At 52.8% G+C, this 17,476-nt stretch overlaps 6 protein-coding genes across 6 annotated transcripts; 4 read left to right on the top strand and 2 right to left on the bottom strand.

The window, feature by feature from the left end:
* Positions 1-240: 240 nt before the first annotated feature.
* Positions 241-3,880, top strand: MRS44_001309 (uncharacterized protein; the record flags this gene model as incomplete). The annotated part of the gene is made up of 4 exons (XM_046267403.2): positions 241-367; positions 421-433; positions 499-600; positions 652-3,880. 4 exons carry the CDS (start codon positions 241-243, stop codon positions 3,878-3,880), a joined length of 3,471 nt encoding a protein of 1,156 aa, XP_046138429.1.
* Positions 3,881-4,123: 243 nt separating this feature from the next.
* On the bottom strand, positions 4,124-5,441 carry MRS44_001308 (uncharacterized protein; the record flags this gene model as incomplete). Its single annotated transcript, XM_065623639.1, has 2 exons — positions 4,124-5,092; positions 5,145-5,441. The coding sequence occupies 2 exons, from the start codon at positions 5,439-5,441 to the stop codon at positions 4,124-4,126; spliced, it is 1,266 nt and encodes a 421-aa protein (XP_065480077.1).
* A 2,592-nt stretch (positions 5,442-8,033) lies between these two features.
* MRS44_001307 (uncharacterized protein) lies at positions 8,034-9,299 on the top strand (the record flags this gene model as incomplete). Its single annotated transcript, XM_046267405.2, has 2 exons — positions 8,034-8,461; positions 8,519-9,299. 2 exons carry the CDS (start codon positions 8,034-8,036, stop codon positions 9,297-9,299), a joined length of 1,209 nt encoding a protein of 402 aa, XP_046138432.1.
* Positions 9,300-10,272: 973 nt separating this feature from the next.
* Positions 10,273-11,590, bottom strand: MRS44_001306 (uncharacterized protein; the record flags this gene model as incomplete). Its single annotated transcript, XM_046279884.2, has 5 exons — positions 10,273-10,622; positions 10,678-10,745; positions 10,808-11,184; positions 11,244-11,348; positions 11,414-11,590. The coding sequence occupies 5 exons, from the start codon at positions 11,588-11,590 to the stop codon at positions 10,273-10,275; spliced, it is 1,077 nt and encodes a 358-aa protein (XP_046138433.1).
* A 1,214-nt stretch (positions 11,591-12,804) lies between these two features.
* On the top strand, positions 12,805-13,862 carry MRS44_001305 (uncharacterized protein; the record flags this gene model as incomplete). Its single annotated transcript, XM_046274938.2, has 3 exons — positions 12,805-12,859; positions 12,909-13,498; positions 13,554-13,862. The coding sequence occupies 3 exons, from the start codon at positions 12,805-12,807 to the stop codon at positions 13,860-13,862; spliced, it is 954 nt and encodes a 317-aa protein (XP_046138434.1).
* Positions 13,863-14,547: 685 nt separating this feature from the next.
* Positions 14,548-17,302, top strand: MRS44_001304 (uncharacterized protein; the record flags this gene model as incomplete). Its single annotated transcript, XM_065623638.1, has 3 exons — positions 14,548-14,839; positions 14,895-15,140; positions 15,204-17,302. 3 exons carry the CDS (start codon positions 14,548-14,550, stop codon positions 17,300-17,302), a joined length of 2,637 nt encoding a protein of 878 aa, XP_065480076.1.
* Positions 17,303-17,476: the final 174 nt, after the last annotated feature.

Genomic DNA, 17,476 nt, shown 5'->3' with positions numbered 1-17,476 from the left:
ATCTCAACTTCCATGCAGACCGACCTAGGGTAGGAGAGTGGGAAGACATACACGTGACCCACTATCTTATCGCTGACGCTCGTCCCCCACCGCGGCGCAACAGAGCAGGACGGCTCCACCTGCGACCGCGGGGCAAGAACTTTTTGCGAAGCTGTCGCGAGCTGCCCGAAAAAAGTAGTCATCGCAACACAATAGCCCGACTCTCCCGCCATAGATGTGTCTCTCGCGGTGACCATCAAGATGCCTTTGGTAGACGATGGATTCGAGGCCCTCCTGGAGCCTTTCTACAATGGAAAGAAGCTCACGGATCCCATCTCCACCAAGGAGGATAAATTCCAGCTTCTACCAGCCTTCCTAAAAGTCAAGGGTAAGCAAGCAGCCTCCATCATGCTTGACGGCAAAGATGCTAACTGATCGCAGGCCTCGTCAAGCAGTAAGTTTTGCATAGAATCAGAATGACCGGCCGCTCCGATCTGCAATTGCTGACACCAGGCGCAGGCACATCGACTCGTACAACTTCTTCGTTGAGCAAGAGATCAAGGATATTGTTCGCGCCAACCGGACCATCCGCAGTGACGTGGACAGCAACTTTTGGCTTGAGTAAGTCCTGGATAGATCGCGATATTGACCTGTACTGACATGGTTTCCTAGATTCACTGATATTAGAGTCGATCGCCCCAGACGGCAGGACTGGCAAGATGCTAAGTCGCACACCGATGTCACTCCTATGGAGTGCCGTCTCCGAGATATGACATACGCCGCACCAATCCTCGTCGATATTCAATACATTCGAGACAAGCAGAGGATCGTGCGAAAGAACGTTCCCCTGGGCCGCATGCCTGTGATGCTGAAGAGCTCCAAGTGCCGACTCGGTGGTGCCACCAATACCCAGATGGAAGAGATGAACGAGTGCCCACTCGATCCGGGCGGTTACTTCATCATCGGCGGCACGGAAAAGGTCATTCTGATCCAGGAGCAACTGAGCAAGAACCGTGTCATTGTCGAAGCGGACGAGAAGAACAACGTTATTTCCGCCTCAGTTACCAGTTCCACCCACGAACGAAAGTCGAAGACCTATGTCACCCTGAAGAAGGACAGGATTCTTCTCACACACAACGTCCTTGTGGAGGGAATTCCCATTGTGATTGTTCTCAAGGCACTTGGTGGAAAATCAGACATGGAGATCATGGAGCTTGTTGCGGGATCCGATGGCAGATACCAAGACGAGTTTCTGGTCAACTTTGACGAGGCGACAAAGGCGGGCATCTTTACACAGCACCAGGCGTTAGAGTACATCGGCGCCAGAGTGAAGATGGGTTCGCGCAAGGGTCAGTTTGGCCCTCAAGTGCGTCGCAACCATGTCGAGGAAGGTCTCGACGCCCTTGCCAACCTTGTTATTGCCCACGTTCCCATCGAGGAGCTCGACTTCTATCCCAAAGCTATCTACGTGGCTATGATGACCCGAAAGGTCCTCATGGCTGCCCACAACCCCAAGCTGGTCGATGACAGAGATTTTGTCGGCAACAAGCGACTTGAGCTTGCTGGTCAGCTTCTTTCTCTCCTCTTTGAAGATTTGTTCAAGCGTTTCACTGTCGAGGTCAAGATGTCGATCGATAAATTCCTCAAGAAGAACAACCGCGCAGTTCCCCTGGATGCTGTTCACATGATTAGCAATCATGCCAACACTATCGGAATAGGAATCAACCGGGCCATCCAAACTGGTAACTGGAGCGTTAAGCGATTCAACATGAACCGAGCTGGTGTGACCCACGTTCTGAGTCGGCTCAGTTATATCGCTGCTCTTGGTATGATGACGAGAATCAGCAGTCAGTTTGAGAAGACGCGAAAGGTCTCAGGTCCTCGTGCGCTCCAACCGTCACAGTGGGGTATGCTGTGCACTTCGGATACCCCTGAAGGAGAAGCCTGCGGTCTGGTCAAGAACTTGGCTTTGATGACCCATATCACCACAAATGTCGAGGAAGGACCCGTGAAGGAGACTATCCTGACGATCGACAAGGAAGTTGAGGCTATCGAGAAATTCTCTGGTTCAATGATGCACCGGGAAGGGAGCTACATCATCCATGTCAATGGTACGCCATTCGCATTGACACGGAATCCGAAGAGGTTCGCGCAAAGGTTCAGAACATTGCGACGAAGAGGCGGTGTTTCTCCCTTCGTGGGCATCAACATCAACACCCACTTCAACGCCATCCATATCGCAACTGATGAAGGTCGAATTTGCCGTCCTTATATCATTGTCAAGAATGGGCAACAGAAGCTGAAGCCAGAGCACCTTCGGCTTCTTCAACTTGGAAAAGTCACTTTTGATGATTTCCTGAGACAGGGCGTCGTCGAGTACCTGGATGTGAACGAGGAGAATGACGCCCTCATCACCATCTACGAAGACCAAGTAACGCAGAGTACCACCCATCTGGAGATTGAGCCATTCACCATCCTGGGTGCAGTTGCAGGACTGATTCCATTCCCCCACCACAACCAATCGCCTCGTAATACTTACCAATGTGCTATGGGTAAACAAGCCATTGGTGCTATCGCCTATAACCAGTTCAACCGAATCGACACTCTACTATACACACTCGTCTATCCTCAACGACCCATGGTTATCTCCAAGACTATCCAGCTCATCGGTTATGATAAACTTCCCGCAGGCCAGAACGCGACTGTGGTCGTCATGTCATACTCTGGATACGATATCGAAGATGCTTTGGTTCTGAACAAGGCATCAATCGACAGAGGATTTGGACGTTGCCAAGTCTTCCGCAAATACACGACCGAGCTACAAAAATACCCCAATGGTCGCCGAGAGCGCATCGGCGATCCCCAAAATGAAGAAGGCAAGGTCAAACAGCGAATCAAGAAGCATGAGGGTCTCGATGATGATGGCCTGGCCATTGTGGGATACAGAATTCACAATGGTGAGGCCATGATCAAGAAGGAAACACCACTTGACCAGACAAGCACCGGTATCGGAATGGATCGAGGACCCAGCGAATACCGCGATTCTTCAGTCTCGTACCGTATTGCCGACCCGGCATACATTGACAAGGTGATGGTATCCCAGACAGAGAAGGACACTACAGTCATCAAGGTCCAGACCAGACAGACTCGTCGTCCAGAGCTTGGAGACAAGTTTTCGTCTCGTCACGGTCAAAAGGGTGTGGTTGGCATCATTGTCGACCAGGAGGACCTGCCCTTCTCTGACAAGGGTCTGACCCCTGATATCATCATGAACCCTCACGGTTTCCCGTCTCGAATGACGGTCGGCAAGCTACTCGAGTGCTTGACGGGCAAGGCTTCCATTATCCATGGCCGCCCCGACTACGGATTTGGTGATGCCTTCCGATCGCACCCGCTTGAGGAGATGAGCAAGGTCCTCGTTGACCACGGGTTCTCGTGGGAGGGCAAGGATTACTTCACATCAGGCGTGACTGGTGAGCCGCTGGAGGCATACATCTTCAACGGCCCCATCTACTATCAGCGCCTGAAGCACATGGTTCAAGACAAGATGCACTCTCGATCCAGAGGTCCCAAGGCCATCCTGACACGTCAGCCCACCGAAGGTCGTTCCCGAGAAGGTGGTCTGCGTCTGGGTGAAATGGAGCGTGATTGTCTGATCGCCTACGGCGCCTCGCAGCTTCTGCTGGAACGACTCATGATCAGCTCGGACGGCACAGAGATTGATATTTGCCAGCAGTGCGGTCTGTTCGGATACAAGGGTTACTGCCATACATGCAAGAGCACGAGGGAGGTGACCAAGATGACGATGCCGTACGCGGCCAAGCTGCTTGTCCAGGAGCTCATCAGCATGAATGTGGGAGTGCGGCTTCAGATGGAGGATGAGTTTCCCCATCCAACGTAGAGGGGAGCTGGGCAGAGTTTTATGCATGAGAAATGGAGTCATGGATCTTTGTATACCTTACAGAAAGCATTCTTATGGGGAAATTTGAAGTATCGATATCTGATTTTATTTTTCCTGGGCCTCGTGTTGGTGTCTATTGTACGTGGTATCCATTGCATCCTGAATGCGCCGCATGTGCCCGTGAACTCCATGGCCACAAGAAGCAAGAAATCCTGGTGACCCCCCTTCCAATTATATCAAAGATTATTGCTTATTCTTGGCCTTCTTAACGTTGACCGACTTCAGCCCCCCCATGGTGACTTCAAACTCGACTGCATTGTCGAGTCCTTGGCCAGTGGGTGCTGTATGTGACGCAAAGACGACCTTCATCCACCTTCGCCATCCCTTTAGAGTGGGCGCCAGCAAGTCACTATCGTCATCTGCGTCTATAGGTGCAGCTTGCCTAGAACGGCCATAGACGGGTCGTTTGAACAAAGCGATGCGACAAGCTATCTGTGTGGACCATACAAGGCCTAGACTGGGCGTTTTGAGTGAGTAAGAGGCATGAGGATCATCGCCCCAGCCAGTGAACCAGCGTTGTTGATGGTCAAGCATCAGAGCAGGCGGAGGAGGGGGGCCGTCCGGGTCCTGTAGAGCGAAGGGGATGGAGGATGAGGGAGTGCTGGGGAGGTTCATGGAGGGAGGCGGAGGCATGCTCCGTGAGGCCAGCGGACTCTCTGGGACGCCGCTGCTTCTAGGGGCATGCTGTCGGAGGGCCGAACTGGAGGAGAAGCGGTCGGCAACCTGGTTGGCTACAACGACGGCAAGGCCATGCCGACGAGCTAGATCGCGGAGGAGGGCACCCAAACGCACGAGCTCAGCGCTGCGAGCGGCCATGTTAGAGCCGTGGGAGCCCTGACGCTCGAACTCTGCACGGTAGTTTGCGGCGACCGAGTCGAGAATGACAACCCCGATGTCGTGGCGAGAGAGGAGGACTGGGACCTGAAATTCCAGGATGTGATCTTGAGTTTCCAAGTCTGGGGTGACGGCGCTGTGGATAGCATCAAGTGAGGGGCGTGCATCTTCATCATACTGCTGGAGGATGGGGTTGGCGTTGAGCATCTGGGCTAGGCGGCTTGTGGCGAGGGCGGCCTCGGTTGAGATGTAGAGAGCCTGGCGGCCGAGTCCGTGAGGTGGAGGAAGCTGAACGGCGAGGCAAAGAGAGAGTAGAGCCTGAAGTCTTGCCGGCGCCGCTCTCACCGGTGATCTCGGTCACGGCACCAACGGGCACGCCTCCGCACAGGGCGGTGTCAAGGCCATGGTCGAGGGTGCTGATGACGCTAGGAGGCGGATCCGGGTCCAGAAGCGGCTGCTGAGGGGTGATGTCGTCGCAGAGGGAAGCCTGGACGGCAGCGATGAGGCGCTTGAGGTCGAGAATAGGTAGCCTGGTCTGCTTGGCGATGTCTGCTGGGTGGAGCGTGAGGAGGTCGGTGGTGGTGAGGGCGTTGTGCTCGATGGTTGGGAGGAGGGCGGCGAAGGGGCGGAGAGGGAAGGAGGGGAGGATCTGGAGGAGGTCTGTCATGAGGATGATGGAGGACGCGTGTGTAAGTGAGAGGAAGAGAGATGGTGAAGTTGGAGATGAAGTCGGTGGCGTGTGGAGCCCACGGAGAGCCTGCACGTCCTCGATCTGAGCCAGATGGAATTAATTATCTGGCAAACTACAGAGAAATTCCTTTTCCAGCTGCTTCCCTATCTCGACGATGCCGGTTGGTGCCGTCGGTTGGGTTGTCCAAGTCTATACGCGTTGGTGTTGAGTTGTGAAAGGCGCGGTTCACGGTGTAGCACTTTCCACTGGCACTTTAGCGTTTGCAAGAGGCAGGCACCCCAGGCGAGTGCCTATTTCAACCACCAATTGCAGCAGCCTGCTCCACTTGACAACCATCCATCTCCAACCATTCACCATCAATCAATCGCTTGATCAGTTTCTAAACACGACGTATTGGAATCGATATCGCCATGGATCATCAATTCAATACTACCGATAGCGCGGGCTAGGGAGACGTGCCGGCCACTGCTGCGTGTAAGTGTTGCCCAGGGAGATTCCGCTTGTCCATACTCATTATCTCTCAGTTTTCATGCTCTTCTTTTCTTTGGTAATCTCCATAGGAGTATCCCTCCTCATATATTTTGGAGATGGCCTTGAAGTACCTCCCGGTACGGACCACCACAGTCAATTTTCTCCCGTTGGTCACAACTGATGTGTGTGTAGCCCGAACACTTGAGTACAAGCTATTCGATATGACGCAGCGTCCGCTATTCAAGTTCATCGAATACGGGTGTGTCGCCATGGTTGCAATTACGATCCCGGTTGTATCACTGGATTCCTTGAAGCTCACGTGGTCGCATATTTGGTTTTTGGTCGGGGGCGCTGTGTTGACACTGTGCATTGGGATCAACGAGCTACGCCGATTTTGTACTCATTTTACGACTATGATTGCCAGGGGGGAGGGTTGCTGAACCGACGACTGACAGGGGGACGGGCACCGATGCCGGTCTGACCAGCGATCTCGAACCACGGGGAGGCGTCAATACTGCCACAAACAACGCTCCTCCATGGGCAGACCTGGAGACGGCCGTTGATGCTCAGGAATGGCATCGGGTCATTGGGAGCTGATGAAGGTTGAGTAACTTGAGTTTAAAACTGATCCATGCTTGGTAGGTAGCCTTTAATTCATAGGGCGTGGGCCCCAGCGTCATGTTTCAACCACGCAGTTGGTTCCACTGTTACACCAGTGCAGCGTCTCCATGATAAACATGATCATGGGTGTCATATATTTTGCGGAAGATAAGAAAGAGCTCATCGATGAGTTGAATCTGAGCAACTCAATGTTGACCATGATTTCACAGGAAAGCTATCGACGTCTCGTGCCTTCAACTGGCGGGATGAACCTAGTCGCAGATGATTGGCTGGGTACCCTAACCAGCCGAAATGGATCTCTCAAGCGGTCCAAGCATTCTTCATCTCTGCAGCCAAGACTTCGATTGTCAATCTTGTCTAGGGCTGACCTCTTGACGCGCGGAGCATTCGACGGCCGATCCATGCTCCAACACCACATGGTAACCTCATCTGAGGCTGAGCTTTCTCACGACGGAGTAACTGCAGCGACAACGACAAAAGGCTGAGGCCTTTGGTGCACCTAGTTTCTTGTGGCATTGATTGGACGGGTATCCATATGCAGGCTCCGCAAACGGGTATATGCTGCAAGGACTGGGAAGCTGAAAGTTGCTGACGAGAGGGATCATGTAAGGCCAGGATGTGCTGGCTACTGTACCTCTCACCCCGGCACTCCCGCCTCCCAGCGGCGTGTCACGGATGATGCAGGCTAGAGAGAGCTGGCGGCTCCTTACAATGTCGTTGTGCTGACGCCCGGCTTGGGTAAGGCGATGGTGGATGAGCTGCAGGGGTTTATTTTCGGACGTGGATGGCTGGCGTAACCTCCAAGGGCACTCTTTGCCCTACGGGGCTAGAGACTCGCAGGTTGGCTTGTTTCGACTGGCCTGGGAGGCTGTGCGTGGCCCACTGGCGGTCCATACATCCATGGGGATGTGGATGTGGATGTGGACGACACCATGGACCATCTTATGTTGTTTCTTCAATTGGTGTCCATCTCTCGGCAACAACTACCCGCTCTGACGTTGGAACAAGCCGAGTAAAGGGATTCGAGGCACGACTATGGCAACAGCCTTTTGCTCTGGCGCTAGCCACAGTGTGGGATCACCTCTGCTCGAGCTGGCACCAAAATTTCTCACCCGTCGAGACAGGCTGACCCTGACCCTGCGTTCTCAAGCCCAATAACGACCAGGGGAACCGGGTGTTTCTGTCCATTGAGCTTCCCGGAAGCCCTTGCCAACCGCACAGCCATATCGTTGGCCCACTCTACTGCTTACCCCGGTGTCTGCATCGGTACAGATGGAACCTGGGAATCTCTCATCACTTTAATTAGCCCTGAAGGTCGAGCAGTGACGACTCAATGTGGAGAATGTCCAGCTATAACTCTCCCATGCCTGCTGGCGGCCGTTGCCTCAGCCCCGTTTCTTCCAGTTCCTCCGCCTGGCTCTTCTTGGTCTGCTTGACTGCTTGTCGAGAGCAGAATTCAAGCCAAACTCGGCGACCATGAAGGCTTCTGAATTCGCTGCCACTATTGTGGCTCTGTCAGTCACCGCCAACGCTAGGCATCTAGCTTACCCAGAGCCTACCAGCATAGTCGCGCTCGCCTTGGACGGCGTGAGCCCAGCGCCCACCACTCCTCCGCAACTTCATGAATTCTTCCGACGAGCCAACCAAGACGACCCCAAGACTGTTCTCGTCGCCCCCGATGCCACCTGTGGCTACATTTCCGGTCGACTCGGTGCTCCGTTTGTCTGCGATGACACGGATAGGCCTTGCATCTTCATCACTCCCGAGGGGAGTCGTTCTGGCGCCATTGCTTGCTGCAACGAGGACGGCTGCGCAACTCGGGCGAGCTGTGTCAATTATGAAGAGTTCTACAGTTCGAGTAAATGTGACGATGGCTGTGCTGTTGACGAGTTCACTCTGAAGTGGTATGACGCCCTTGCACGGCGCTTCTGAGCTACACTGTAAACTGACTGATAATCTAGCACCGAGACTGAAAACCCTTACTGCAATACCATCACGTTTGATGGCGGCATTCAAGATTACTGGTGTAACAGTAAAAACTTTTCAAGTCCCCTCAAAGCTGAGACCACCTACAATTCGCAGAAAAGCAAGGTCACCTACAGCAAGCTTGTCCTAACCGACCCTTCAAGCACCTTTTTTGGTTCTACCGGCACCGACAAGCCCGCCGCCACGGTTACCAATGATGCCGACTCGGACAGCAAGGACGATAAGGAGGTGAACGTAGGAGCAATTGTCGGCGGCGTCGTGGGCGGTGTTGGTGCCATTGGCCTTGCCGGCATCCTTCTCTGGTTTATCCTCCGCCAAAGGGGTAAGAGGCAACCCCCGAACCCTCCAGGTTACCAACCAACTCTCGCCCAGCGGCTCGGTGGCCTTGGGGGCTACAACCAGATACCCCAGGGCGGGGCCGGGTATTACGACAACAAGAATCCCTACGCATTGGGTGGCCAGCAGTATCCCGCCTACCACACCGACCCTAATGCTCCTTACGACCCTCGCCTTTCCTACGCCTCACCGAGCCCCAGCCCTTCCTACCATCAAGTACCGCCTCCTGGGCAGCAATTGCACCCTGACCAGCAGCTACTAGCTCCTGGCTATCAGGGGCCTGTCATCCAAGAAGCTGGGGGTAAGGCCATTATCCCTGAGGTTGGCGGTGACCCCGTGATTCCAGAGGCTGGTGGTAAACCTGTCATCGCTGAAGCAGGTGGGGAGTCTGTCAAGCCAAAAGCCCAGGAGCTGGCATAGAATTCTGGAAAATACTCTGGGTGTTATTTCGGGAGGGCGGCTGGCGTTTGGGATCGGGTACGGGTATTTGCATAATCGTCTGGAGTTGAATAGAGGTGAATCTGCTTGCTTTTCAACGAAATGACCAAGTTCAAGCTGGGGGACATTATGGTTGATCAAAAGATGGGATTGGACGAATGAACGAACCAAGGGTTAACGAGGCCTTGATGACCTATCTATGTAGTTTAGAATATCCATGTTTGATATCATGAACTGTACATACCATGCTAAGACTGTAGTTGACATGGCATCTATTGGCTTGAAAGGCGTCAAGTTGCACATGCACTCTTGCATTAGTTTCTCGCAGTTGTGAGACAGGCCTGTCCCTGTTTTGGAACGGCTGCAAAGGGAAGGGGTCTAGAGCAAAGACTTATTGTCAGGGGGCTAAGTTGAGAAACATTGAGTATATCGCACCTAACACGTGATTCTAATAAATAATATAAACTAACCATAACCCTTCTGCCCAACAGCTCCACTATTGTCTCGGCCCAGGACAACCTCACCCCTTGTGATAGTATACCTCGGCGACTGCGATACGGTTCTACCTTCATAAGGAGTGTAATCAACATTGTTGTGAATGTTCTCATTTCTGACCTGGAACGGCTCAAGGGATGGATACCAGATGACGATATCACCATCCGAGGCTCTGGGATGGACGAGGCCTTCTTGGGATAAGCACTATACAACTTGACCGCGTTCGTACTCACCAACTCCACAAAACTCTGTGGTGTCAGGCGCTGTTCGCTCAGAGCCAGAGATGGACGTGTCTCGATCCCTTGACATCCAATCCGTTGGGTATGTAGCGGAACCTCCCCAGAGGTGCAAGCTTTTGCACGTTGTAGCTACCATTGTCCGAGTGCAGGGCGGGAACACGGATCTCGACAAGCAGGTTACCTTGAATGCCTCTATTTCGCTGCATGCTCTTCCTCTGCTCTCATCTTAATCGTTCCCATTCTCTAGTTTGAGTAACATTCCGCGTGACATGAATAATACGGCTAGTACTGTCATTATCCACATCGTTCACACCATCACTATTGCCATCTCCCGAGTCACTCTTCCTCCCAACTACAGTTGTGTTCAGTTCGTACGCAGCTGAGCGTTGTGGTTTCGCACTATTTCCACCCCCTATCGTGACAAGATCGGATCCGTACATGTTCCCGTGCTCCCCTGTGCTTTGGTCTTTCGAGAGACTCTTGAAGAATTTGCGTAGGGAGGGAAGAGAGCCGGCTAGGATCCCGAGGCTGAGCTCTACGACGGTCCAGAGGATGATGAAGCCAATCTTGTCTGTAAAACGTCAGCGTTGTCGTCAAACACGATTGATCAGCGTGACTGCGCTTACAAAGCTTGTCCGACTTTGCCGCGTAGCTCGGTATATAAGGCATCCGGATGATTGTGGCAATGGAAGCCCTGTTGGCGGCGTTAGTCAACATGTATGAACTTGTCCCGGTACACACCACAGGGGATCTCACAGTACACCCACTCCCAGGATTCCGAATGATAGCAGCTTCAACTTCCTGCGGAGCTGGAGATTCCAGACGATGAATGCTGGCAGGATGGCGACGACCCAGTCCACAAGGATATTTGCAGCCGAGAAGACGTAAGTGGGAATGATGATGACGTCGACAGAGATACACTTCCCCTGTCCGGTCCAGGAGGCTGCAAATGGGCGACACTGGACGAACACAACGATGAATGCCATCACTGACATGGCTATAGCCAGACCCGACATGGCCTGTAGTGGGTATATGTATCGTCGCTTCATGGCAACACGGATCAGGTTGGCGCAGATGCTGACCTTGATGAAGGGCGAGGAGAGGATGTAGAGTAATTGCCAAACGGTGACAGTCTGTCGAAACACTCGTGTCAGTCAAATCATCTGTGGCGTCAACGAATAAGTGTGATTACCTTTGCGCCCTCTACCATGATGGGGATATTGAGCTTGCCGTCGCGAGTCCCTATACCTGTGAAGCATCCATACACGACAGCAGCATTATGCCCCAGGTTGAGCACCTGCAGGGCCGAGCCAAGGTCAGCAAACCGACAACCGTCCATGTATTTTGTGTGGTGTTGCTTACTCCTCCAATATACATCAGATAATCCTCTGGGCCGTTCAGTCTGTGAACAGTCCGAATATACGCTCTCAACAGGAGCATGACTGTGGTGGTGATGGAGAAGATGATGGTGATGACCAGAATGCCAGCGGCGAGGCCCTCAGGGCTGAGCGCACGCCACACCGCCTGCGGATCGTCCATGATGTTGGTGATTGTTGAGAGAATCAGTCAAGACGTCTGTCTGAATTGCAAAGTCAGGGGCATTTTGTCGATAGTGCCGATGCAATGGGCTGAAGTCTTTAATAGAGACTGAATTGGTTTGTAGGATCACGACCCCGGGACATAAGCGTTTCATTGGGATACAGGATGACTCCAGGCGATCGATTCTTGCAACCTTGGGCGGATATTGCATTCATAGGGTAACGCGTTGCGATGGATGCACAAGGCACTGTTCTATCATGCCTCGTACCCGTTCTTTCTTGGTCAAAAGGCTTCACAAGGCCAGGGGGCGAGGGCCTCGGAGCAACTCAATAGAAATAATACAGCTGTAGTACCCGTTCTTTCAACCATGTCTCCCTCCTGGTATGGAGCCCAGGCAAGGACGTGATTTCCCACTTGGTTAATGTCATGTTGATCTCTTTGATATCGAACCACCAAATCCACTTCTGTTTTCAAACTTGAGGTAAATGTCACCTTCATAACCCGGGGCCCCTTTCCAAACCTATCGGAAGTTTGTTTACTCCCCGGGCCCTGCACAGTGGTTGGTTCGTCCAACCTAGGATGAAACAGGTACATGTGTTGGGAGATCTTCTCAGGTAACCCTGCTCTCGCAAGCGAAGTACCCTGTTTAACAGTTTATACTTCTGCTGCACCCTGTACAGCCGTATTTCCGGTCCCAGACCCTTGTAATCGCTTTCTAAAAGCCTCATCTTCAGAACCGTCGTGGAGAATTATTTCGCAGTTACAGGACTCGCTTTCCGAAGCATACACCTGGCTATCCTACACTTTACCTCACTTCCTGAGGGAAAGTAGATGAGAAGCGTCCCTACACTCGCTGCTTCATCCTCAAGGTAGTAAGTGATTTCGAGGGGTTCGAACGCGTCCCGGCGTTTCCATGAACTATGCGAGGCCCGGGGATGAGCCCTTCTCAAGCACAAGGATCACCATCCCTGAGGGCCAGCGTAGTAGTTGCGGTGAGCACGACGACTTGGCAAGGTCAAGGTGAAGCGACGTCTTAATTGCATATCTCTGAGGTCCTGGGTCCCTTTGCGACGGTTTATCACGCCTTGTCGTCTTCCTTATTGTGTTTATTTAACAACCCTGACAATCCCATCCATGCCTTGCGCCAACTTTTCGCTCGTTGCTACCGTAACTCGTCGTTTTCAAATAAACTCATACTTACTTTTTTGGCAAACATGACCACCTGGGAAGTCAAGGGCAAGGTCGCGCTCGTCACTGGGGCCGGGTCAGGTTAGTACCTTTCGTGCCGTCGCCATCGTCAATCGCTGATCATGGCCAGGCCTCAGCCATGCCCTGAGCAAGAGGCTTCTCGAGTCGGGCTGCTCTGTCGTCATGGCAGATCTGAAGCTGCGTCCCGAAGCTCAGGAGACGCTTGACAGCTACCCGCACCCCCCGGCCGAAGCTGGCGGCGCATCTGCCATCTTCCACCAGACTGATCTCTGCGATTGGTCCCAAATCAACTCGTTGTGGGAGACTGCACTGAAGACATTCGGCCATGTCAACCTGCTGGTGAATGGGGCTGGATTATATGAGCCTCCCTTTAGCGACTTCTGGAACCCGCCTGGCATCTCGCCTCTCGCTCAAGATCCTGCTGACGCCCAAGTCGGCATCTACAAGACCTATGCCGTCAACACCATAGCACCCGTGAGGCTGGCACAGATCGCTGTTGAGTACTGGCTTCGGCCCGAGAACCGGCACCTTCAGGGCAACATTCTTTGGCTTGCCAGCATGGCCGGCTACATCCACGGGCTTCTGACCCCTTTCTACTACTCGAGCAAAGCTGCTGTCGTCAGCATCTGCAAATCCTTGGGTTCACTGAACAGGGTTGCGGGTATCCGAAATACGGCTATTTGCCCTGGTGTTGTTGATGTATGTCCGACCTCGCTTTGATATGTCTACAGTGACTGGCTAACCTGCCAACCAGACTCCTATTTTTCACGCTCCCTACAGTCGCGAGAGGGTGCAGGCGGACGACCTTATGCTCACGGTAGATGAGCTGATTGATGTTGCCATGGATGGTATCCAGAGTCCGAAGTATGGCAATGGCAATATCGTCGAGGTCTTTTGCGGAGGCACCCAGGAAGCCCATGAGGTCTGTGTTCGGGATGTGCCGATGGAGGCCGTGTACAACATGGAAGGTCTTGTTGGCCTGGCTGCAGGCACGCACATTATTACCAAGCAGGAACAGTTTGAGAAGCAGTTGGCGGAGAAGGGACTGGAGTTTAAGAACTAGATCTTCTTATTTTCTTACTATTATATCCCTCTCTCTTGCGCTAGGCTAGATTATCTTCTCTTAGGAATAATAGTAAAAATAAAATAAAAGTAATTAAAAAAAGTAATTAAGGTAAATATTACAGTTGCGACTTCTTAGGTCACACAAAGCTAGGTAGGCAAAATGGTTGTTTTGTCCTGAAGCTTGCTAGAGCTAAGATGATGGTAGCCGTGGCGAAAGACAAAGGATTCCTTTGTACTACCCCGCCGAAAGGGCCGGGGCACGTGAACCTGTGGTTGCGCGGGCTCGAACAAAGCCGCGTAACAGTAAAGGCTTATTAATAAAATATTTATAAAAATCTTATATATTGAAAAAGATTGTTTTTTAATATATGTATATATATATATTTGAAATAATTGGGGGAGGAAAGTACTAAAAAGAACCTATTAAATAACCCTATGGTCGAGCTAGATCGGCTTAGTGGGTTGGGTTGTCTGATTTTCTCCGTCATCGACGATGACCTCATTGGCAACCGAGGTAGGAGCTAACAACTGCGAAAGCTCTTTCCGGGTCTGGTCTGCTAGCAAGCCTCCACCAAAACCGGTCGCGTTTCTTTGCTTGGAACCATCGTCCCTGCTTCTCCCTCTTCCTCTTTCTCTCTCCATATTCCCTTCAGCAGCATGCGCGCTTCTGGGATCCAATCGTCATGATCCCTAGTCGAGGCGGCCTTGCGACGGCCGCGCTCCTTGCTGCGCGCCGGTCGCTTCCATCTTCACCACGATCGCTCGGCCTTGGCCTCGTAGCAGCGTCGCATTTCCGGCATTTTGACCAGAATGTGATCCGGCGGCCCGTCAGTCGTGTTTGGGAGAGCACAACAGTCAATCCGGATGCGGCTGCTGTGCCTCCACATGCTTCAGAAGAGGGGGCTGATAAGAGTGGGCATATCGTCACCCACTCCAACGAGTCCATTCTCTTCTTCGACAGTATGATTCTTCCTAGTATAGGCCTAGATATAATGGGCTAGATCAATTGACCGTTCGCTGACTCTCGCAGACATCTTCCCACTCAAGCTCAGCAGTGTACTAAGCCGCCCTTACAAGACGGACTACGAAGTCACCGACCTGCTCAAGCGTTTCGAGACCTCCTCTCTGGGTATCTTGGACCCAATCCGCCTAGTCAAGACAGCCATACCGGAAGACCTACCGATCAAGGTCACAGAAATTCTGCCACGGCTAAAAGATGGAGGCGCATATGTCAAGTTCCGGCACGATGCCAACATAGACCCTGCAGAGATTGAAGGTATGGATGCCAAAAAGCGAGCCTTTGTTTGTGTCACTGGCTAACAACATCCTTTCCGAATAGCTCAGTTAGCCAAGAGCCTCAAGGAGAGGCCTATCAAGCCTTGGTTCAGCCTCTTTCGCCCTGTCAACGCCCGCCTTGTGCAGGGCACTCCATGGCTCGAGGACCTGTATCGCTTTCCGTCAAGCCTCATCAAGGTCGAATTTGTTCCTCCGATCCCTGGAACCGCCCCTGAAGAACTCCCAGAAGAGACCCTTTACACCCTGTTCCGCAAGTACGGCAAGATTGCAGACATTATACCTCAGCCTACCGACTCAAAGGTCACACCTCGCTATGCTCATCTTGGGTTCCCCGTGACAAGGGATGCCATCATGGCTCGCAACTGTATGCATGGCTTCATTGTGAGCGAGGCTCTTGGAGGCGGCAATAGCGGTACCAAGCTTCGATTGTCTTTTGAGAAGCGCGTCAAGGCGCACAGCATCTGGAACTGGCTGACTAGCCATCCCCGTATCGTCATCCCCGTCATCGCTGCCCTGATTGCCGGTCTCTCAGTTCTCATTTTCGACCCTATTCGCGAATTCTTCATCAAGCTCCATGTTCAACACTCACTGGAATTCAAGGATTCCAAGATTTACAAGTGGTTTAAGAAGCAGACTGGCAACTTCGGGTTGATAGGCAAGAAGAAGAGCAATGACGGTCTGAGTGAAGTTTGGAATCATCGACGTGATGCGATTGAAAAGGTTCATGGCTGGCTTGATGAGACATCCGACACATTCATCGTCGTCACTGGGCCCAAGGGCTCGGGCAAGGTCGAAATGGTCATGGAACAGGCTCTGGAAGGCCGCAAGAACGTGCTCAAGCTGGACTGCAGACGGATCGTTGAGGCTAGAGGCGAAGCTGGTACCATCAAGCGACTCGCAGCAGCTGTTGGTTATCGTCCTGTCTTTTCCTGGGCCAATAGCATGAGCAGCATGATCGACCTCGCCGTGCAAAGCACCACGGGTGTCAAGGCAGGCTTTTCGGAAACCCTCGAGTCTCAGCTCAACAAGATTCTGCAGACGACAACTGGCGCCCTCAAGGATGTTGCCGTTTCATCTCGCAACAAGAAGGATAGCGATGCCAAACTGTCAGAGGATGCCTGGCTCGAGGCTCACCCTGAGCGTAGACCCGTCATCGTCGTCGACAACTTTCTCCACAAGGGCGAGGAGAACAGCATCATTTACGACAAGATCGCCGAGTGGGCAGCAACCGTGGTTCAAAACAATGTGGCTCATGTCATCTTCCTGACCACCGACTCGGCCTACTCGAAGCCCCTGGCCAAGGCCTTGCCTGATCGACTCTTCCGTACAGTCTCTTTTGGTGACCTCGCCCCCGATGTTGCCAAGAACTTTGTTCTCAGCCGCCTCAAGGACCAGATCGCTGCTGAGGAGAAGGCGCGCCAGGAAGACGGCGATGATGCTGAGAAGCGCCCGATGCCACGCTTGAACATGATGGAGCTTGACCAGTGTATCGACACGCTGGGTGGCCGGCTCACTGACTTGGAGTTCCTGGCACGTCGTCTCCGGACTGGCCAATCTCCCAAGGAGGCGATGGAGGAGATTGTGTCTGAGACTGCCACTGATATTGTTCGCATGTTCCTCCTGGGCAAGCCCTCTGACATTGAGGGCAAGAAGTTTTCCTCCCAGCAGGCGTGGCATCTCATCAAGTCCCTTGCCCAGAACCCGAACCTACGGTACAACCAGATCCTCCTCTCGGCGCCCTTTTCCTCGGCCGCAGCGGCGGGTGCGACCGACGCAGATGCGGCTATCGACAGCCTAGCCAGCTCAGAGCTCATTGCCGTTCAATCGTATCAGGGCCGACCGATGACCATCACGGCTGGCAAGCCTCTCCACCAAGCCGCCTTCTCAGTGCTTCTCCACGATCGTGTGCTCAAGGCCAAGATGGACTACGACATCCTCAACGACTCGTCCAAGGCTGAGGCCCGTTCCATTGACAAGGTGGAAAATGAGCTGGCGCTGCTCGGCAGCCTACCCCGACAGACAGGCGAGACAGCTGGACGCATCACTTTCCTGCTCCGCAAGCTCGAGGATAGCCAAGCCAAGATTGCCAAGTGGGATAGGGAGATGACCGAGTTGAAGAAGGTCTTGAGCGAGGAGTTTTGATGGGTTTTGTAAAAATATGTCTGATGCCCTCTTTGGAGCCGTCATGATACTCAGCAACAGGGCTTGTAAAGCCAGGTTATTGCTATTTGTAGTTGAGCGCACTCATCTCAATTGAATCACCAGACCATCTCAAGTTACGATATAGAACCCCCTATCCGGGATTTAAAAAGAACA

Source organism: Fusarium solani, assembly GCF_023522795.1.
Source record: "Fusarium solani strain SB1 chromosome Unknown bctg00000000, whole genome shotgun sequence".
Taxonomy (NCBI): Eukaryota; Fungi; Ascomycota; class Sordariomycetes; order Hypocreales; family Nectriaceae; genus Fusarium; species Fusarium solani.
This window is presented reverse-complemented; position numbering and strand designations above follow the sequence as displayed.